At 40.9% G+C, this 24,134-nt stretch overlaps 1 protein-coding gene across 2 annotated transcripts in view; it reads right to left on the bottom strand.

Annotated features, from left to right (window-relative positions):
- fstl5 (follistatin-like 5) overlaps positions 1–24,134 on the bottom strand; it is a 139,454-nt gene that overhangs the window by 91,649 nt on the left and 23,671 nt on the right. The window contains exons 3-4 of one of the 2 annotated variants that reach the window (XM_020103808.2): positions 20,413–20,446; positions 968–1,216 (exon numbers count right to left, since the gene is read on the bottom strand). In XM_020103808.2, coding sequence (XP_019959367.2) covers positions 968–1,216; positions 20,413–20,446 — 283 coding nt within the window. The remainder of the gene's footprint in view (positions 1–967; positions 1,217–20,412; positions 20,447–24,134) is intronic. The other variant, XM_020103809.2, reaches the window with a different exon arrangement.

Raw genomic sequence — 24,134 nt, 5'->3', positions numbered from 1 at the left:
AAAGAAACGTCTCTAATTATCAAGCAGCTTTACATGTTCTTCCTCTGTATATTACTCCCACGTGGATTTTTCTCTTAGCCGAATGACAATGGAGAGATTTGATGGATCCACTTCCACAGAGCACAGTTTTTCCAACGAGAAGCATGTGTTGCTAAACAAGATGCAATGAAATCTGTATGTCGGGAGAAAGAAAAGGCTAAAAGATCTGATTTCCTCACATCTGCACCACAGTACAGGGATAGTTTGACATTTTGGGAGATTTGCTCATTCTGGGCTTCAGGAGACCAAAAGAAAATCTGCCAATGAAAACAACACACGAAGGAATAAAAATGAACATCTAGACTTTTGATGTGACAATAAACAGCAACTTCCCAAAGCCTCCGCTGTTTCCCTGGAAACTGCTAATTTACTGAGACTTAGAGATGTGCGGAAGTGGAGAGCTCGTCGCTCAGGCAATTAATTGCATATGTGCGAGCTTATTCTTTTTTCTTTGCGCGTGTGTTGATGTATTTTTGAAACCTTTTCAATTAGCCGTTCAGGTCTAGGGTCTGAAGTACTCATGCAAAAAGTGACATTTTACCAACAAAGTCAAAAATTCAAAAGGGAATTCTCTAACGATGGCAGAGGCTGGGGGTGCAGACTTTCTGAGCAACCGACATTTGGCGAATGTTTTTTCCCCCACATAGCTTAAGTCTGTTAAGGCTCAATGATAATTCATCTAAGCTTCTTCCATCTTGAAAAAGCTTTCTTAAATAACCTTTATTTTGAATTCCTCAAGGTCGTCAACAACCTAGATATTGTCCTGTGCTCAACAAGTCAGGCAGAACACAAACACTGCAAGAGGGTTAAGCATTAGTGTCCCGTGGTATACTACAAACGATGAAAGCAAAGGGCACAGAGCAAGACTCCCAGCATCCAGTGCTCCACACATCGTCCTGCATTAGAGAAAGGTCACACGAGTGCTCACCTTTGTAGAAGCACTCCTCGCTGTGCACGATGGTTATCCTGTGTCCTCTGAGGCAGGAGGCCCTGTGGAGCTCACAGTGGTTCTGGTACAGCTTCCCGTCCGAGCCGCACACAGGTTTGTAGTGCGGTTTACAGTGATCCAAGCACTTGCACTCCCCTTGGCCGGTCTCATGGTCGGCAACGCAGTGACGCCCCAAGCCGCAGTACTTGTGTTCACAAGGACCTGGAGAGCCATTGTGTCCCATAAAACCTGCAGAGACACACAAAGAGAAGTTTACTACTTTTTGTCTTTCCACAACAAAAACAGGAAGTCAGGGTTTCAGCTCTTATTGCAGTCTGGGTGTCATGCAGGCTGTTTAAATCCCGTCGACTCAGAGGGAATCCTCGTCGATGGTTGTTGGTGTTTTCCTCAACCAACAAAGTGTCTGTCGGACCCACAAATTATACAATTCAAGATCTCTACGAAGCATCCACAGTGGGAGGGATTAAAAAACAAACTAAAACAGTCCGTTCATTTTAAGTCAAATATCACTGCCAAGAAAAAGAAATCCTGACATTTGCAGAGGTAAGATTCAATTTTCACATCAATGTATGCACAGATTTATAAATACATACATCGATATAAAAAGAAATATATATATATATCATAAACCTATATATATATAACCTATATAAATAAATTATTTCAGAGGTTTCTGTAATTGGAGCGCCCCAGAGTTATAATATACAAAGTTTAAATAGTATAAGTGTTACTTATAGAACGTGAGAGTTTTTTAGTTTGGTTGAAGACACATCCCTCAACAGGAAGTGAGGCCGACTACCTTCGATGTGCTTCATTCTTCTGATTGGTCAGGGGGCGGGGCTAAGAGAGAGGAAGCTACAGTGTCAGTCTCACCTGCTGCACCTGAGGACGAAGCAGTGCTTGTGTTCATGCTAACAGAGCTAACAGAGCTAACAACTACCAGAGTGAACCGGATGTTTATCTTTACGTCACCAAAGTATCCTGTTGTTCAACTTGTGTTCGAGTGACTGTTGTAAAGTGTTCAGGGAGCTAAGCACAACTCTTTGAGCCGTTAGCCTGCTGTGTAGCTGTCGGTTAGCACGGCTGCTAGTGTGGTGCTAACGGTGTATCAATGGAGGCCGCACAGAGTGTCTCCGTTACTGAAGACTCTCTTCTTCTTAGAGTGGAACCACGTTTGGACAAAACAAGAGAGCTGCGATTGGGTGAGTAACCTCTGCTCGTTGAGTGAAGACATGATTAGCTGCTCTGAGGTAACACACACACACAGACACACACACACACACAGACTTTGTTGTAATTGTTTTTTAAACTGGGCCCTTACATTTTAAAGCTGAGAAGTTTAGCCTTGCTGTTGTGAACTGTTGCTGGTGCAGCATTTCAATAAGGTTTTATTCTGAAGGAACATTTGTCAAAGTTGGATTAAATCTTTCAAAATGTTACGTCTCGTAGTTTTAAGGGGCCAGTACAACATTAAGTAAGTTTAGTTTATTTTGCCTTGGCCGAAAAATGCTTCAACTAATGTGTAACTGTCTCAAACTTAGTGATAACAGATTTTATCTTCATGTTATTTCTTTAAGTAAATCATAAAAATATATTTCATTGGCCTCTTTGTTGTAATTATCACAACAGTTGTTAAAAAGTAAAGGGATCTTGAGCAATGTTAAATTTAATCGCTTCGCAATCTACAATTAAAGGCGAACATGAGGGAAGATAAAGTAAAGTATATTTAGCTAAAGAACCAGCAGCGTTAGGTGATTCATAGAATACGCTACAGATGTATGTTCAAGTGTTCATGTTTGATCATTGATCTGGTTCTCATAAACGTCATGGGCACAAGATGGCCGTGTTCCTACCCAAATATATTGGCTACGATTCTGGATAGTGGGATGAAGTGGAGACACGTCATTCCTCTTCAGGCAGTATCCAATATGTCCTCACACAAAGCGACCTCCACAATGACAAGAGGTTAAATGTCGAGTATTCATTTGATCCGAGGGCTGAGGAGTTGAGGGTACGAAATGAAAAGGAAAAAGCAAAGTGAAATGTGGTAAAAGTGTTTATCTGCGACTGGCTCCAGGATGGTGGTTCCACAGCAGACCTGATCTCTGACCACAGTATGGAGGAGGCAGGAGACCGAGCGTTTCCCACTGGGGATTCGCGGAGCGGCAGGAAAAAGAAGCGAATCATGGAACCAAACACTTTAACTTGTGTGGTTTTCCAGCAGCAGTTGAGGAACAGTGAGTAGTCAACAGTATTGGAAATAGTATCAAAAACTTCATGAGAGAAATAAGATGTACTGTCGGACCATGACGCTGAATTCACACTTGATGAGGACAAGACTTTCCTTTGAGAAATCATTAGTGTGAATTTGTCAGAGAAGATTCTGCCTTTTCAACCTGTTTGAACAGAGGCCGCAGATCAGTCTGCACGGTGAACTACATCAAATATATTGGCTTTTTAATGGCTGCTGTCTCACTCTCACATAGCCCTTTGGAACGCTCCTCCGGGACTGGAGGGGAACGATGAACAGAGGAAAAAAAAAAAAATAACTCAGCCATCAGAGTGGAGCTCACATGAAATTATGAGCTAAAGGGACAGCTTGCGATGAATACGCAGAAAACGATTATAGGTTTGTCCACTGCTTAATCCCTTTTGTGAAAAGGTCATTGTATTTTGCAACTGTTAGTGCACGGTCCTTTAGAAAACCGCCCGTGTGATGAGAGGACGATAAAACATATACACTGCAGCATTTACTTTTTGTGTCCCGGGACAAACGAACAATTTAACGACCACAGTGAAAGAGAAAATGTTCCGACTCACATCCTGACACACAGAACATTCCACACACCAGCACAGCGTTGATGAATAAAAGCTGTGACACTACAGACTCGCTCTGCAGCGACTCATCACACAGTTTCCCAATTTAGTTTTAATGAACACAGCATAAATCAATTAACATGTCCTGTGCATATTAAGTTGAGAGCATATGTTTTATCGCTTTAAAAGGATTAGGCAGAGGAGATAGAGACATGAATTTGACAGTTTCATATTTTTGCTAAGCAAAGACGTGTCTAACAATAAGTTGTTTTAATTTTTTTAGCTTTTACAGTTTAGAAAGATTTAATTGTTAATCTTTTAAGTTTATGTTTTGTTTGCACAGACTAAAAACCTGCATGGGGGGGGCTCCAGGGGGGGGGGGGCTCCAGGAACCTCAGAAGTGAATGAATCACTTTGCATGTCACCCCCTTATGAAACTACATTAAAATTCACGATGTCCTGATTTAATTTGGATCTGCACCAAATTGCACACATCGATAAATACCAGTCCGCTTAACATCACTGATTTTTTTCTTTCTTTGATAAATCAAAGAAAATGTTCCTGGATCCAGATATAAAACTGCACCAAAGTTTCACCACGTCTTCCTTTGGTCATACTCTACCCATCCACAAAATGTATTTAGCTAAACTTCCTTGGCAGAGGTAATAATAAAGTAATCAACACTGCTGAGACAAGTGATGAAACTATTCCAGACATCTTATTTTTTTTTAAAGTTGAGAGCTGTGATGCACAAAACTATTGAGGAGAAAAAGATCGAGGTTGATGTGCAGTGAATAGTGTTTCATTACAATCGCTGACTTCGTGTGGTATTTGGTACTTTTGCGGTAATGCACACATGATATATAAAACATTAAAATACTCATGTGGTTGTTGATTATCATCAGTTTGTGTTATATATGTTGCTTGATCAGAAAGTTTTTGCTGAATAACTTATTGTCACGTAATTGCTTCCTGACATCTATCAGTTTCTGCAGCTGATTCACTATAGAGGAAAAACATATTATTATTTTTGCAAAGCATTCAATGTGAAGATATGTACAGACTTTCAATGTCACTGTTTTTTTGTTCCCCCTCAGTATCAACTTAAGCTAAAGCAAGATAATTACAGTTCATGGTTATGCAACTCAAAGCACTTGTGTTAGGTAATGATCACTCTGTGTAACCTATCAATCAATTCTGACATCTGGCGTTAGATAGAATGTGAACTTAAGGCTCTGGTGTGTAAATCATGTTTTTAAATCCACACCCCCCCACTTCACATGTCACAAAGGACCAAATTCTGCCTGCACAGTTTCCTCCCAAGCAAGTGAGCCAATGCAAATCATTTGCACACCATCGTAATTTGTGGAGCACTGCACTTACTAAAGATAAGTGTCCAACTGATATGCAAATCCCATGGAGGAATAGAAAAATAATTCAACTGTGGAGCTCACAGACTGGCATCCACAGACTTCCCTCTCACACTGCACACACAGTTTCACTACTGACCAATAAATATTGACGAGGGAGCAGTGCTTTGTGGCATTCATTTCGATCTATGATGCATTTGGCTTTCGAGCACCATGGTCTCCTGATATATAAACTCACTTGAAAAGCAAGATGAACGACCATTGTGCTCGGCCTAAACAACGTACAAACACTGTGTGTTGTGTGCATTCCTACCAGAGTTTTGTTTTTCTTTACAATGTGTAAAGATGCATTTCAAATCTTCCTCGACATCACTGAGAATTTCTGTTTCTTTCGGGGTAAACAAGCCGACTTAAAGCGGTAAGCCTCGTTCACATCGATACCAACTCTCCGTGCGCAGGCCTCCATTATCCCCCGGCCATCGCAGAGGATTTAGACGAGATACAAGTGTGTACACTGTGACCTGATTGGAGCCAGTCAATTTGCTAGTTTATTAATTCCCTGCGGTTCCCTGGCATAATGATTATTCAGTGAATTTGTGTCGCACAGCCAGGCATCCTCTGCCACCAGCAGGGTCAGTGAAGGGCGCAGTCATTTGTTATCAGTATGCACGTCCAACAGTCTGGTCATCAGCTGACATCAGGGACAAATGAGGAATTGTGCACGGCCTTTCATTCATCGATGACCTATTACTTTTTCAGAGCGTGGAGAGAAATACATGATGTGCAGTGTGAACCCGAGGGCTGATACGAGAGTTTAGAATTGTAAGGATGCACTTTACACACCTTCAAGGAGAATAGATCGTGGTGATGGCGGAGCGATTCAATGTCTTGCTCAAGGACACTGCAGCAGTAACAGCAGATGGTCGTTGTTGAGGCAGATGGTGGTTTTGTTTATACCGTGGTCAGATCTTCAGTCTGCATTGTGAAGTGTCCTGTGGGAAGATACTGAACCCATGACGCCCCTAACTGCTGTAGCAACAGTGTATGGATGCTGTGTGAATAAAAAGTTTTATAGAAGCACTGTTTGTTTGAATAAGTGAATGGTGACTCTATATAAAGGTTTCATTTAACATTACTATTCAGTGAACGTAAGGGCTAAATAATTTGATTATTTATATCAGTTTAAATAGTTTTTTTGTTATGTACTGGCCTGAATTTGAAGTATTCAACCTGTGGCTCAACCAAATAGACTTTTTATCAATCTTTCATTTTTCTGCGCCAACATAATCAAAATAGTGTTGTGTCTTGTTTCGATTCTCCACTTATTTATTATGATACCACCATAGTGCTTTACTTCACTACTTTATTTATTTGTCATCAGGAAATGAAATAACCCTCAGCACCCAAAAAAAAAACGAAAAGTGCAAATCAGTGGGTGCTATGACAGTTAACCTGAGGTCGTAATATTTCTCTCAAGAAACCCACAGCATCCAAAGGCTTCACTCACGGAAAGAAATTATAACAGATGGGGACATCAAGGTTAGCTTACTCACTGATGGAAATATAAGTAGATGTAAGTATTTGTAAACTGCGAATTATTATTTAAAGTCAAAATCTTCAGTCTGAGCATGAAGGCAACACCAAGGTCCAGACATATGTTAGTCCAGTGTGCATCATTTGAAGGGCATCGTCCTTCGATGCATGCTTAATGAGGCGCACACAGTGTGAAGGGACAACTGACGTAAATGGACAAGGCCAACGTAATCAGATTGTCATTGCAGATGGATCAAAGCCTCGAAATATCACAGTAAAAAGACAAGCCTGGGGAAGAACACGAAACGGCATAATGGAATCTGCCCTTCACAAATGTGTAACAACCTGCTCTGTTTGTAAAGCCAGTTCCAGTTCTGCTGCACACGCTGAATCTAAATACTCACATCCACTTAAGCAATATGCCCCAATATTTTGAAGGATATTTACTCTCTCTTTCAACAAGTACTCCATTCATTTCCCTGGCAACTAAGAATGTTCGTTTGGTGCCCATCTGATGTTTTCCATTACAGCTTCACCGAGTCCTGAGGGAGCGAGCCGAGTGTGGTAAACAACAGTCGCAGGCACCGAGCTCACTCCGTGCACCGAGTTAAGCTGGCCCACAAGGCCCCATGAAGGGAGTGCAAATCAGAATAAACAAATACTAAAACAATACTAAAATCTTTACATGGAAATAAACAATGTCCTGTTCCCCTCAGAAACTGACACGTTGCTGGATTAAGGGTTTTTTTTTTCAGTACATAGGTGCATTTGGCTGAAATGGAGCTGCAGGCATCAGTAAGAAATGCACTTGCATCTTCCACATTTGATTTTCAGCCAACCTGGCTCAAATATTAAAGTTTAATGCATTCATGGCTAAAGGTCTGAAATCATTCAATCGGCTTTTACCGAGGGTTTTCTCTAAAAATCACTGAATTAAACTGTGACCATTAGGAGAATGAAACACTGAGCCCCTGAATGTCGCCGATTTATTGACAGTGAATTATTTGTGACATATTTATGGAGAGAGGAATTTAATGGCCAGTTCATTTTCAACCAGCTTGAGTTATGGGTTTGCACAGTTTTGCAGATTTAATTTCAGATTTGCAATAAGGGAACAACGATTGGTTTTTACCTTTTTTCATTTCATAACAACTAACCACCATTGGACAGTGTTTTGAATATGTAGGCGACCCTGAAACATGACATGTGAGGTTATAAATGAAAGCAAATTCTCTATAAATAATATCCAGCTGGTAAAAATAGCATTCTTATGTATTCAGTAATGAAAATGTTAATTTTGGCTCTGTGTAGTTATCCTTGGGCCATCAATTCGAATTCATGCCCAAAACACTGCTGCACTGCCAGAGGATACACTCTATAAGGAAAATAAAGCTGAAAGCAATTTTCTTCCGAGTTCTGTTTTACTTCGCTTCTGAAGGTTTTACTCAAAATCAGCAGCTCCCAACACGTACCCCTCCCCCCCTGTGTCAAATGGAAAGTTTGCCCATCTTAAGCTTGTTCCGAGCATACGAGCGCAAATGTGCATAATCATTTCTGCACACTCAGCTCCCGTGTTCTGAAATCAGAAGATACAGGCAGCAAATTCACCTGAAGTTCTCCTGTTGTCTGGTGGAAATACATTTCAGAAAAGGCAGCGACCAGCAGTGTTGTTTTCTTCAGCTTTACGCATGTCAATTCAATCTAGTGCACCTCTCTGCCTCCCAGGTGCAGTCGTGTATCCATCACCTGCTGAAATGCACTTCCTCTCCCCTTCCCCCCAAATCATGTGCTAATTGCAGCACTGTGACAACACTTTTACTCCTGGTGGCATAAACAACTCGTGAACATTTTATGAGAAGCTATTTGAGGCATAAGAGCTTTTTCAAACCTCTGGAGCCGGCTAACCCACTAGGTTTAAAAAATTGATGACTTCCCTTCCACCTCAGTGGGTCCGTAGTCCATAGTCCGTCCTCAGAGATACAAAGCACAAGTAACATCTGTGAGGCCATTTCTTAAATTTAGTCATTTCACAAAAAATCAATCACAAATTGTTGCGTGTTGTTAGTAGACGTATGGAAGTGGAGAGCATAGAGCTAGTTTCCTGCTGTTGCATGTTTGGACTGGATGCTGTCTTTGTAATTAATGTGGCCTTGTTCTTTCTTTTGCTATTTTTGTTTTGTTTAATGAATTCGATCAAACTCTGTGTGAACAGAGGATAAGTCCTTGGTATCATTAATAAAGGGGAAGGCCTTCTCACTTTTTAATGAAAGCTGAGCTCTGCAACCTGCTGATGTGAAACCTTGCCAGCTCTGCTCTAGTTCTCTGCTTTTCTAACTATATTAAAAAAATACAACATTCTTGGTGAAGTGTTTGCATTCTCAGTTCAGGCATCTAACTCAGACATGAGGTGACTGAACTGCAGTTTGCTCATTAATGGTAAAAGCGGCAGCAGAAAGACAATGGCAAAGGTCAGAGCCACAAAATGCTGATGTAAGATGCAGCCAAAAAATTTGAAGGAAGCGTTTTAGATAAAGAATCACAGGCACACAGAGACTTAAACAATACAGGGACATTTTCAGTGCAGCTATAGGAGGCATAGATGCAATAGGGGGGTTGTTTACCACTGAGCTATCATTTTGCAGCGCTCGACAAACACAACTGACATGAACAGACTGTGCCGGGTGTTTGTGAAGTCTCACACAGCACCCAAATCAAGTCACGGTCAATGTATTCATAATATGCCGTCTGACACTTTCATCACAAACCACTCCGCAGAGTACAAAAGACGAACGTAAATACTAATTAAACTATATAAATAAACTGCACATGGGATATATTCTGCAGCTCGTCCATAGTCCAAGATATTAATAGTCATATCAAGGCTGTCCCATGAAGTGCCTAAAAAAAGAACCCTCACAATGTGGACTTTTTCATATCTTATTGTTATACAGCTTTGAATCAGAGCTGATTAATTAGGCTTCTTTGACATTCATCCACAAGGAGACTCTTTAATTTTGCAGAGAAAACTTTCATTTTAGATCAAAAAACATTAAATCTTTGTTTTCCCCACAAGGTTTTCCTTTTATGCAGAAAATAAGGTCTGTTATCGACGTAAACACTTTATTCTAGGACATTAAATTACACCCATTAAACTCTCAACTGCAATTTCTGATGTTCTAAAATGTTATTTTTGGTTTTGTACTAATTATATGTGTGGTTCAAACATGGTGGGAAAAAAAAGAAAAAGATTTGTAGAGACTCTCCAGTTGAGTAATGTGTTTACCTATATTCTTTTCCTGTAAAGCTACTGTGACAAACGGGTAAACATCCAGTTTGTGTTTATACAGAAAGAGGTCATCCCCTCACCGAATTATCTTCACCGTGTAGCTGCAAGACGACCAAGTGGAAATAGATAAACAAACCCTGGAGCTACTGGACTTTCAGAATCACAAAATCAAAAATACCATAAATAGCATCCTGCCCCTGCCAACACAAAGTGTTTGATTCTATAAGCCATGAACACGATCTCACGGCTACTACACCAACAACTGAGCCAAACAAGTATTTCTAGTTTCTGTTTCTGCCAAAATGTAATTTGAATCAGAAAACAATGACAAATTAGTCACATGGATCATTTCAGAAGATTCTTCTGAACCTTTTATCCATCGTCAGTCTTTTCTGGTTGATATGAATTATGTAGAAAATCTCTGGGGATCGTGCAGTGGGCTTCATATCTTTAGCCAATGTTCATCATCACTTGCAGGGGTCGAGGTTCAGGCTACAGTGGTTAAGTCAATTAATGAAAAAGTGGATAGACAGTAAACTAACCTGAAACTACTTTGATGATTAAATAATCATTTATAAAATGCCAAATATTTGCTGCTTCCATCCTCTCAACTGTGAGGATTTGATGCATTTTCTTTCTGTGCATGATAAAATATGTTTGAGTTAGTGGAACAAAAACAAACCTAGAAAGAGATTATTTTCATTATAACCTACAATTGGAAGCAGATTGTGTTTTGTATGACGTCATTATTCTTCTCCAACAAAACGATCGGCTGAGGTGGATTTTAGTCTCCTGGTGTGAACAGTGATCTCCAGATTAACCACTGAGCTTTGCCATAATGAAACTCAAAAGAAAAGGATCCGTTTGAAGAGCTGTTCAATACTTGATTGACTGAACCAACGTGTTCCTCTACTTGCTTTGCCAGATGTTATTTTTAATTGCTATTAAAGGGCATTTCAATTATTTAAAACTTCCTTTGAGAACCGCACTAAATTACTGAACTTTTCTACGTGTCTGTCCTCAGTTGTTTGTGGTCTGAGCACTTCCTCACCTTCGGCAGTGCAATGTATGGATTGTGAAGCCCGTAACTCCTCCCTCGTATCAAACTCTGCTGTAATCCGACATGTAAAAATATGTCTCGGAGCCCAGACGTTCCCCACCCTTCGCTCTACGTGACACAATGCAGCTGGGACATCTGCTAATGGAATAAAATCTACACTGCATATCCATCACTCTAATGTGCACCTGCACTTCATTGAGTTACCATCCTTGTTACTCTCTCCTTTTAGAATTTGCGGCACACGGTTATAAAGACAGTGAACTCAACACTTGTGCATACACTTCAGCCGATGATACAATATTTATATTCATTCCCCTTTTACAATGCATATAAAGAGGTTAGATGACTTACTATGAAACGCATGGGATGTACTATGCATCAGTGTGAAATACTTAAATCATTACAAAAGCAAAATACAACCGTTTATTCCATTTCAGCAACAAGACTGAGGCCACAGTTTGTGCGTGTGCGTGCTAGTCCTTGGCTGAGTGCGTGTGCTCCAGAGTGAATACGAGAGCACCTGGCAGCCACTTGCAACTTTCCGTCCCATTTCATTCCCACGCTTAATGACTGAACGTGGACCTGGCTCCTCTCTCATTCTGTCCACATTGGGATGCAGCACTGAGAGCATTTCCACCAACAACCCCATTTATCAGAGACTGCTGACTAATTGTAAGCGCTCCCCTCTACTCCCATTACTACTCCACATTCGGGTGGGTTGTCTGGTTGCTAGGCTAACGGCAGAAATCGAGCAGTTTCTTGCTCCATGTTGGATATCGGGCTGTGCTTTCTTTCATTTGTACATGAACTTGCATGTTCTGTTGCCTAAAGTCAGAATGATAACAAGGTAACACGAGGGCACACACAGTGCTGGGAGTACATAGCTCCAGGTTTTATTTCGGGGTAAAACTCATATCAAGGCTTCAGGGTTGCAGCTAGGATTAATTTACCCCGTGAAGAATCCTGTGCTGTGTTCCAGAGAGGCTGAATTATTGTGGAATGCTCTCCAAAGGTAATTCAAGCAAATACCATGTTTGTGTAAACAATGAATGCATTTAGTTCAATGGGTTTAAAATGTCACTGGGCCATTTGAAGCAATTAGCATTCAATGATAATTGCAGAGCATTAAAAGCTCCTTCCGCGTTACAGTCATTGTGGTTATGAGTGATTGAATGGTTTTAAGGGTCAATAATTAAGATTCTCACAGTGGGAAACAGAGAAAAAGGGCAAAAGATTATTTATTTTACAGTCGTTGTGGATGTTCCTTCCATTTCAGCTGGTGTTACTGTCTAAACATTTATTTTTAATATAAGAACAAATCATGTCTATTCAAGCGTTTTGTGCCCAGAAATCAAGTAGCAAGAAGAAGACGGCTACGTTTTCAGTATAATGCAAAAACTGCTAAACTTTGTTTTTAAACTTGGTGGAAGGGCGAAGTAAAGGTTGTGGACGAACTAATTCACTTTTGGAACTGATTCAATTAAGGGGGCAGAGGCAGGAAGCTTTTCATTTACTTTAACACGAGAAAGACATTTTTAGTTAGTTGTTCAAGAAATAATGAATGTTTAACAATGTATTTTGCTTGTATTTAATGTGAGTAGATGTATCTGGTCTCGGTACATGTACATGCAATGGGGGTGTTTCAGTGGCCAGTCAGTCTTGACGGATATGTGCTCTCTGTGTGTCACTCTGGTTTTGAATAGACGATCAATTCTTGTCAATTTAGCTTTTCACTGCCCAGCAATGAAATGGCAGTATAGGAGAAAATGATTTATTGGACATCTTATTTGTGATGACGCTCAAACTGTTGCCCTTCTCTGCCCCAGGATGAAAAGCCAGAGCTGTGGGATCAAGGCCTTTGTCAGAGCGCCTTCTGAGGGTTACGCCGTTTAGACTCAATAGGGGCCTTTTTCAAAGGGCAAAAGAAAAACATGTAGTGCCACAAAATAGGACGATTGTATTCCACCGTGTTTAAAAAAAAAAAAAAAAATCAAAGCTCACATTACTTCTGTTTGACAAATAAAACAACAGCAAGAGAGTTGGCGATGATGAAACACAGAAGACCATCTGAGACTTCAGCTCTTGAAGGAGAAGAAGAAAACAAAAGTTTACCCCAAACTGCAGTGATGAGCTGAACCCCCTGCTGAGAGCAAGACTGTACAACAAAACAGTACTGTCAATCAAACTGACTTTATACATCTCTACATACACCACCAGTGATACTAACAGTCCAACAACAAAGACCTTTAAAAGACAAATCAATAATCTCAGTAGGTTACGGAGATCTCTTCATTCATTTGGTTTATTCATGCTTCCTAAATTCTCCCCTATTGCTGCGTTAGCTGTGGAAGCCGTTGTCACCGCTGTGGAACAATTAGTGTCAAGATCCAGGGGGAAGCTGGATAAGAATCTTGAAGAAGGTTCATATATATTTTGTATTCAATTATGTACAAGGGAATAAAATGGAAAATTGTGAATGGGCTGTCTTGCTTTCTCGTGGAGTTACTCGGTGTTTGTACACTGAAGTGGTCCTGTCATTCAGATAAAAGCTACATTAAAGTTAATCTGGGTTGAGAGCGGGAACCGTCCTTCAAGATAATGTTCCTTCCTATGATTACTGTGTTGACCTTCAGATGGAAAAAGAAGTCACTGCTGCTGCCAAGCTTTCATCATTATCCACTGTAAGTACCACCGGTTCATGCAGATCACTGGGAATTATTGATGAATTTCAATTAGATTTGTCTCACTTCATTTAATACTACATATTTGGGATATGGTTTGCCAAAAATGATGGGTATCAACATCCTGGGAGTCATTTATACGCTGAAGATGAGTTTTGATGGTGATATTGTTGATCTTGCTAAGTGTGCAGCACGTTCTGCTTCCTTTGGCAGAGCTGATGGTCGCCGTGACACCTATCAAACACTTTTCTGCCCTTGCGTGTGTTATTATTTTCAAATAAGCACTTTAACGTTCTTTGCAAGTTCATTAAGCAGTTCAAAGACCTGAAAATGAATTGCATGCCATAACAGTATAGCGCTGTACGCCTCATAAATGTTATTCTTGTGGCTGTGGACAGTCTGTCAATGTTTATGAGCTTGATACACCCCCTCCCCCCCCTTCTTACTCTATAGTTTAAACCTTTTTTTCAGTCTTTAAAATCTAATGTCGAAATCTGTTAAATTAAAAAAACTAATGATGTTAAAATAATGTTTTTCCCTAGAGGAAGTTTGTAACATTACAACTCATCAACACAAACGTGAAGCTCTTTATTGCTTTTTAAAGAAATCAGATGTTATAAGTTCACAAAAAATCTGTCTAACATTAATTTTCTCAGGAGCAGTTAAAAACTTCTCAAGTAGAAACATGCCTTTGATCTGGAAATGTTTTTTTTCTTTTAGAACTTGAAACCAGAGAGCAAAGCTTTCAAAATGCTAACTCACCATTTAAAATGTGTATCCAGGGGTGAGAGCAGCTCATTTAATCTGCATAGAAAGATTCATTATTTGAAGAATAATTTCTCAAAGATAATAACTCATTAGGAGTCTGTGCCCAGGCAGGAAGCATCTCAGTAGTCAGAATGATCGCTCATGTGATCTGGGCTCCTGCTGGTCCATGTTCTAGACATGTATTTCGAAGCGGACTCACCTGGGAGACAGGTCAAAGGAGGTGATGAGCAGGTAGAGACTGCACTTTTCAAAACATCAAACTAATTAAGGACACACCTCTTTGAGGGTTTTTCAGATCGAGATCCCTTTTCATCACGCAAACCCAGTTAGTTATTATTTATTATAAAATTAGGAAAATGAATGAATCTAATATACAGGCATATGTTGAGAAGACACTTGTTTAGCCTATATGACAACATTACTGAAGGTTTTGTTCGATATAACATGAAGCAGTGGGTGTAATCATTGAACCAACCTGCATGATACTTGGGTTTTGCACTGGAGAAAGAATCAATTTTGAATCGAGCCATGATTGAATATTATTGACATCTGTTCTTCTTCATGTTGAAATATTCACAGTGAGAAAGGTTTTCACATTTAACTGAACCGCGAGTGAAAAGGCCAAAGCCACTTTTATGTCATTATAAATGTCATTGATAATTAATTTTTATAAAGAAAAGCTCAAATCATCAGGAAGGTTGTATAATCACAGTCTCGCAATGACAATCTAACAGCAGGGCCATGACAGTTGTGTTTGAATACATGGAATTACAATACAATTACTGACTACTTTAACATTGACAGAAATATTCATCTCTGTCTGAATTAGATGATATTTCCACTTTGACGTCATCGTGAGCTGCTGGTATAACATTCCATTGATATTCCAGTTTACAAGTTACAGAGCATAGTCTGATTATGACATCAAGCAGTTTGCAACTAACTAATATGTCAATGTCATCAAATGCTTTAAAAACTCTGGGACATTATTAAAGTGATTAAGAAAGTTTAGGTAACAGTGAGTCGAACTTGTATTCGACACTTTTTCATGGGCTACTTGAACTGATGACGAAGAGGTGGACAACCAAGTCATGTTAATCTTTTCCTGTGTATGTTTTTGATACAGCCTTCAGGTCGGATAACTTATAGCCAAATATGTCGAACTAATAGAAAAGAGCTGACAGTTAGAACCAAGAACACAGATCCATAGTGCAAATGCAACCTAAGAGGCTTCTGAGGTAGAGCTGGTGAAGAGTTTGACCATACGGTATTTATAAGTGTCCTCTTATGGCTTATTGGGTCAAGGAGTATAAGTGGCCTGTAAAGCTCATCAGACAGTCCTGTGGGATTTCATAGGAGAATCCTATAGGTCTTCTTTTTTTTTTTTTAAACTCAGCTCCTCATCTGAGCCTGTCAGTGATGCTCACAAGCAGATGGTGCAGTGCAGTCCCTCAGCCTCTTTTTTAAAAAAAAAAAAAAAAACTGCTTCGGCCCCTGTGCAGAGAAAGACTGCACACAATCTAACTTGATTAAGACCCACTGTATGAAAGATTGCAAATTAGAATGTGGCCAAACAGTGAAAGGATAGATGGAACAACAGGGAGTCTTGCAGTAATCCTTTCTGAGAGGAGTGCGGCGCAACACAGTGCTCGCCGCTCCTGAGTGTAGCTGTGACGAGTTATTAAAAGTGTAACCTGAGCCCAGGGGGTGGTGTGTAATTTTAGAATTAATATACAATTTAGAGTTCGGTGTTTGCAGCCGCTGAATTATTCAAATGTGCGGCTGCAATAGGCTTAGGTTTGGTTGGGGTAAGGCGGCTCCAATGCATACAAATTAATACATTATGTCAGCGTATGGAAGAAGGGAGATGACATAGATCAGGGAAACATAAACACTGGAGCCAATCAACAAAACAAGACGCTTGTTCTTGTGCAGAGTTCAACCTGAAAGTTCCTACACTATATGGAAATAGATTAGGGTGTTTGGTTTTTATTAAGGCTGTTTGTCTGTGGGGAAATCTTTCTTCAGTGGCCATATTTGCATGCATGAAAAAGTCTGCACTTCATCGGTTCACTAAATAAACCTACACTTGTTAACCCCCTATCCTCCAGTTTGATTTAATATACTGGCTTTATCCTGTTATCCAATTAAGTCTGGTTCATGTGGATTTGCAGTTAAAGGTCCAGTGTGTAAGATTTAGGTGAAAGGGAACTATTGGCAGAAATGTAATGTAGAATAATCCTCATGATGTTTTCGTTTCATCTAAATTGTATGAATTGTAGTTTTCTTTACCCCAGAAAAGACCATTTATATTTAAATACTTTATATTTACATCGAGGGGACCCTCCCTACGCAGCTGCCACATGTAATTTCAACACTAGACATCACAACATTCTACACACTGTACCTTTAAAGTAATAACCAACTAATAAATAGAACATATTGATTTTTCAGTCACTTTATTCAGGAACCTCACACTGGATGAGGGAACAGTTTCAACCCTTGATGTCATGGATTTCTCAAATTCTGATCCATGTTGTCCACATCCCAGACTTTCACGTTGTGGTCTGGTGCTTTGTTACGCTGAAAGACTTTTAAACGACCGAAAATGGATAAAAAAGTGGTAAAAAAAAACAACAACAATATGCACATGAAATTCTTTAACCAACCATCTGGCGCTAACAATCAGGCCACACTTGAAGTGACCAAATGTCCCTGAGCCTCCTGACCTGCATCTACATGATACATGGCACTGATGCCACATGATTGGCTGGTTGGATCACTTCATGAATATGCAGGCCAACCTGCTACAGTAATGTGATACACAAACACATTATATTCTGAGCTCATGAAGTTAGTCTGCCTTTGGCACCATCAACTGGACAGATGTGACCCGACAAACCTGATCAACGCCCGTGCAAAGGAGATAATGTTGAGCATCCCCAGATATATTAAATGTGCCTTGTTTTCACAATCTCAACCACACCTGCGGAATTCATCTGTGGACAAACTGATTTCTCAATAGTTTGAATTCCAGCCCCAAACTGACATTGACACTGGTTTCATTGGTGTTTTGGTAAAGAGTAATATCCGTTAGCTGTATATTTTTGATACTGTTCGCAGTTGTGGCCTTGAAATTTATATATTGTTTGGTGGCATAACCGCAAGTGATATAAGTGTCAGGAATAACTGCGGTTTTATTGTCTCTCGATGTCGCCTCATCCTTCATGCCGCCACTGACGCTTTCTACATGTAATGAGGATCGTAAGATTGTCTCAGAAAGTTCCATTAGATATTTCACATGGCTAAATCAGTCTATTTATTCTGTAAAATTGCATTTCACCGGCAGCCCAAGGTCTCGCTGCAGCCTGCATAACAAGCTCTGTCGGTGTGGCACACGCTCGTTCTGGGACCCCAATTACAGAGCATCCTGGAAAACGGCTGGCATTTGTCTGTCTTTGTCTCTTGCTTGCTGACATTCAGGCCGCTGCATCTCCCCCCCCCCCCCCCCCCCCATCTGTAATTATTTTTTGTTTTCTCATCCAAACTAAATGGAGCAATGGCATATCCCTCCATCCATTTTCAGAAGTGATCACCTCACTCGGGGTAACAGCACACATTAGGTGAAGACAGCGTGCCGGTCCATCATAAGGTGAGGAGTATAACGGTCTCAGACGATTGAACACTGAGGAGGCCGCTGAGTTTAAATACAAGACGAGCGTCTGGTTTAGATTGTGAGGGAGCAAAAGTGTGTTTAAAACAGCAGATAGGAAAATAATTTTGCTTTAGGTTATGAACATGGTGGAGGCTCAGAACTACAACGACTAATCCCCACTTGTTCTCCATCAGGACTCACTGTTCTCTGTCCAGCCGCGTGTCACGTGTCTCCAGCCGTCCATTCACAACGCAGCTTGTGACGTAGCTTGTAAAATGTAAGTTTTAATGCCAGATTGCCCTCAGTTGTGTAATAATGAGAAGCCCCCTTACGTTGGGTGATGCCTGAATTATTTATGCTTTTCTCTACAGTTCGCTTGCCTTCTTGTTACTGGGGCTGTAAACGAGTTTGCTGAAAACTGGCCAAAGTGAGATCTCCCCTCTCCGCTTACAGAACGTGGCGCATTAAAGTGAATCACAGCAGACAGCTGGGGCCGCCCTTTATGGTAATGCACCCTCTACAATTACTGCTTCGACCTTCCCTGCTGAAGAAAAATGGGTAGACGTCCATTTAGCGGCCCTTTCTAACACTTAGTGGCAGACATGTTGGGCAGCAGGACCACCTTTTGCCTGACATTGACTCTGGTTTAGAGGAGACAGAGAAGGTATTAGAAAGGTGACAGGTTGACAGATGAGATGCATCTGTCAAACAGCGAGAGGAACATGGCGCATTAATGCAGCCGCACCAGCCGTCACCGTGCCGCTACATGATGTCGGTTGTGGATAATGGTGCAAACTGCAGCTCCAGGTTATCTTCACTAAATATTAATATCACTTTGTGATGTTATTTAAAAGTTAAAAGCGTTAAATTTAATTGCATTTTTGGGCTTGAGAACTGTAAATTAGTTCAAGTGACATTTAATAAATTGTTAAAGGTGCAAAAATTATCCATTCAATCGTGAATAAATGCTGGATCTCGTATTCTTCTACGACAGCAAATTGAATATCTGTAGATTTTGAGCTGTTGAATGAAAAAACACATTTTAATATGTCAGCTGAATACATGGAGACAATTACTGGCAAATTGAAAAATAATGATCAGAAAATTACCAGTTTCAAGTCTAATGTAAATTCCACTCACAATAAGAGCACTAACATTATGAGGTCTCTTGTTTTAGCAGTTTGAGTCTCAGTCAGCCTGAAAGCGGCTCGAAACAGAAACAATACAGTTGTTCAGTGGGGCACAAAAGTTCTTTTTTTTTTAAACCCATCAATCATAGGCACCTGCCTGCCCGGAAATACAACTCTAATTGAGGTGTTTCATCCACCACGGATCACTGCCCATGCAGAAGTGGTGGACATGTTTTCTATTGCTAAGTTGCCAAGCATACAGTAACTGAAGATAGTCCTTGATAAAAAAAATAAATGTTGTGCAGTGGCTCTTTCTAAACATCCCTGTTTAGAATGGGCAGTTTGCTCGGTCTATGGTTTCACTTCCTGCTTTCTTTCTGAAACTGCAGAATTGACCTGCAGTAAATAAGCCGCTGCAAGAGAAGACTTCCTGCTGGACAAAGATCGATTCACCTGTTTACTCAACGGTTGGTGCAGCTCAACCCTGAACTGGAGAATCAGTTGTTGCTGGAGCAGTCGTGAACAGGCCCAGTGTTCTGAACGCGCTGTTTTTCGCGAATGTACACGTGCCAAGTGTGAAGCTGACAAGATGAATGTCACACACAGGCGGACTCCATGAGATGGATTGATAATATTGATGTTTGCTTTACCCGCAACTAGGATTTTTCAAGCTTGGTCACCACAATACTCTTCAAACATTGGTTTATTTCTATGCAGCAGTGGCTGGTGGATTCAGAAGTGAGAGACTTGCACTGTTTCCTCCATCCAGCATTTGAAATGCGGAAAAACAGAAGCGGCCACGGCAGCAAATGGTTGGCTGACTGTGTTAAGATGTGATTATCAGGTGAGATATTCTTGTTAAACCAAATTGGTTGCAAGAAAAGATGAGAGTGCTGTGCTCCAAATGAGTTTCCTGATGCAGAGCTTTGCTTTCTGTTGCTTTCCATTAAAAAGTTAAACACTTGAATCTTTGAGACAACAAATACATTCTGCAGCAGGCGTGCTTCAGTCACGCTGTGGCCTCCATCAAATCCACAATCCTGAACCCAAACTGCATGATGCCTGGCACTGGCTGTACATCGCATGTCAGGGAGGAATCGTAAAGACAGAAATGGAAACTCACCTTTTATCCTCAAGCTCTCAGGGATCCCATCCTGCTGGAACAAAAACAAAGACAAGACCACAATTATAATAAACCGCAAGATCACAGCTGCAACAACATGGCAGAAGGCTGAAAGTGAAATCAGTGGTGCATGCACCATAGATTTTAGTATGTAAACACCACTTAATACAACTGAGATCACACATCGACATAAAAACACAAAAAATCCTGTTTGACCGACAACAAATGCATCGATGATTATTATTTTTCTTCTGTATAGTGACAAGTGGTAATTTGCCTCACTCACATTAACAGTATAAATAATTATAAATAAATACTTCATTGATATCATAGTTATTCAGTTTACATTGTCTCTTTTTCATATTTTCTGTTTTCCAATTCTTCCTTCCTCTTTTTCTCTGTCATATCTTCCCTCACTCCATTTTCATAACAGCATTTATTGATCCCCATGCTGATCGTTTTAACATCACGTCGCTTCCTTCCTGTTGTCTCAGTTAGTCTGTAAGTTAGCAGGATTTAATAAACACTACCTGACACACTGCCATGAAAGTTGGATGAAAAATTTTAAGACTAGCCTAAAATGTGAACTGTTTTAGAAAAAAAAAAAGAAAAAGTCCCCTGAAATAACAGTAATAGTGCAGAGACATGTACAGAAGGGCAAATATCTATAACCACTTGAGTGGTAGCAATATATAATATTTAGAGCATGCACAGTGATTACGGCTGTAGAAAACGCTGCTATCAGGATGACTATTCTAAGTAGCTGCTCTCCACAAATAATGAATATGAAAGAAAGAGGCATAAATATTTGATTTCCCTACAGTGAAATCTGCCGAGCTCATCCCTCTCGCGCTTGTGCAGAGAATGCAGCCTCCCTCGTTACCAGCTGTAGCAGAGTGGTGCTATGAGGAACATCCACTGTGCAACAGGTCGACTGTCGATAATGAACAGCGTTCCCTGACTGCCTACTGAAAATAGATTGCCCAGAAAATCTGCATACTGTATATTTTCTTGTACGAGTTGATTAATAGAGCGCATTATACCATTAAAGCATTTTGCACCTTTCTCTGTAAAAATCTGTCTGTAACCAAGAGATCTGGTTAAAAATTAATTTCGACTGCAGAAATATTTCAGCTCAGCGATTGATTACACACACACACACACACACACACACACACACACACACACACACACACACACACACACACACTAACTCACTCCTGGGTGTTGCTTATGCATTTCTCTACAGTTACTAACTTGGTTGCACGGGTCCAGTGATCCCGGACCTGCTATAAGCACACGGCAGCACACCGTCATGCAGACAGTCTTCCATCCAAGTGGGACAAACACAGAAACTATGTTGAACTGCACCACAGACTGTATAAAAGATGGACGAGGCATTTCCACTCTCCCCCACTATCCCGGCATTAGAAATTAAAGACCACCGCACTCTTGAATACAGACGGGAAGGAAACTCAGGGGAGCGCCCTTCGTCCGCTGTGGGTTCCATGTGAGTTGTTACCGGATCAAATCAACATCACACAGAGACACGCAGCTGTCATGTCTGATAATAAGATTATTTTATGAACTAGCAGACAAGTTTAATAAATCGCCAAAAAACGATTTCAGCTTTGTGGATTTTTTTTTACAAAACGCTGTTGGCTGCAGCAAACCAACGAGTCCCAGCAAACATCTGTGGCTGTGTGACATTCTTTGTGTCCCCACACAACGTCTAAAGGAGGTGACATTTAGAAGTGCGCTACAGGTAGGAGGATATCAAACGGGGCCTATTTGCATATGGCAGCCAGTGTTCACACTTCATTTGTTGGAGGAGAGTGATTTCCCCACGGCTGCTGGCAGGCCTGTCTCTGCTGCCCTGAGACTCTGGGGACAGTGAAGCACCCAGCTGTACAACCCGTGGTTCATCTGCCCCTGTCATAGCGAGCTGGCTGACCGCCCACATCTCTCTCTTTCTCTCTCTCTCTCTCTCTCTCTCTCTTCATCACTCAACACCCCCCACACTCCACCAACAGCACCCCCCCTCCTCCTTGTCCTCTCTTATACACCTTCAGATTTCACATCCCACACTGCTTCATTCCACAAGCTCCTAAGTACACTTCAACTTGTAATGTATAACTGCTGTAAACCATGCAAAGACATTATTCACACCCTGATATATTTCTAGATTCGTGCCCGTGGTATTAGAAACCACTGATGCTGGTACATCTGTCTGTGTAGGTCAGACGTGTTTCGGGCATCTTGCATATTTGTATTTAGTTGTGATGATGACGTGAACTTCATTACGTTAGTTGTTTATTGTGACTCCTGACTGGACAGAGAAGAAATCATACGATCATGACAACTGTTCTGTTTTCTATATTTTTACGTGGCCGTTCCCAGGTCGCTTTAAATGTTGCTGCGGCAAAGGATTGTGGGAAGGCATTTTCTCCTTTCCTTTCACAGCTCTTATTATGGCGGCCACTGCAATACTTCCAGGGGTACGGCCGGGCGGGTTCATGAAGTATAATTCATCTGGTTGCTCACGTTGTACTCTACTTATTGTCTAATTTAATTGTCTTTCATAGATGCAAATACATTTTGGTGGGTATGAGCTTGTTGTTTGAGACCGGATGTCGTCTACGCGATGTTGAGGTTTGTTTGTGCCAATGTCAGGGCGACAGCCTTCAAAGTTCAAGATTCTGGTTGTAGCCGCCAATTCAAGCTGAGCTAAACTTAATAAATAAACAAGTTGGCTAAATAATGAATATAATAATTGATTTACAGTTTTATATCTGACTCCTTTGCCTCAACGTGTTAGGAGCAAAATGGCATAAATGTTTGTCCGACACCTGAATTTCCTGCGTCCTGAATGTGGCCTGTGTTTGGCTGCATACTGCAATAAGTCTGCATATCAATAATACATTACAGTAAGTAACGAGCCATAGAACAGCATAGATGAATGAAAAAAATCTGGTTCACATCAACATCTGGATTGACATGTTGCTGCAGCAGATTGGCACCATACAGCGCCTGCTTCTTCAGCCCCTGTGGAGACTTTACAGGAGCTGGTTACCTCCGCTGTGGGCTCGCTGCCATTTGAAAGTAGACAGCCCATCAAGATGAGTGACAAGGGTTGGGGCTAAAGCTGACCATCTGAGGAGGAGGAGGAGGAGGAGGAGGAGGAGGAGGGAGGTGGAAATAATCCAGACAGTAGCCACAGTGAAGACAAACATTGCAGCTTTTCGAGCAGCGACACAACATTAAAACTGTGTCTTATGAATTCTGTGATTTGTTCTTTCTGCCGCCCCTCTTCTCTTTATCTCAATCTCATTTACCCACCCACCCTCCCCTTCTGTCTCTGTTTCTCCTCCACTCTCCCTCTCTCAGTTTATCCCCTGTTAATCTAGATTTGTCATGTGGCCAAGCCGGCCCTGGATGGATGGGGCTTTGCACACAGTTGTCCTTGCCTCCATTTTGTTTGTTGTGTCATAACAGCTTGATGTCAGAGCGACAAACTCTCAGAAATTGCTTTTGTCCCTTGCGTCCGGCGAGCCTGGCGACTTTTTCCACAAATTTCACGAAGTACACATCAAGCCTCTCCATCACTTTTACAGCGGAGCTCAGCGGGAAAAGAGCCAGAGTGAAATAAGAGGATAGAAAATGAGCTCACTGTGTTACAGAAGCTTGAAAACACTAACGATCGTTCTGAGTGCGTCTCACAT

The sequence above is a fragment of the Paralichthys olivaceus genome, chromosome 9 (genome assembly GCF_024713975.1).
Source record: "Paralichthys olivaceus isolate ysfri-2021 chromosome 9, ASM2471397v2, whole genome shotgun sequence".
NCBI lineage: Eukaryota > Metazoa > Chordata > Actinopteri > Pleuronectiformes > Paralichthyidae > Paralichthys > Paralichthys olivaceus.
The sequence above is the reverse complement of the archived record's forward strand: the minus strand, read 5'-3'. Positions and strand labels throughout refer to the sequence as shown.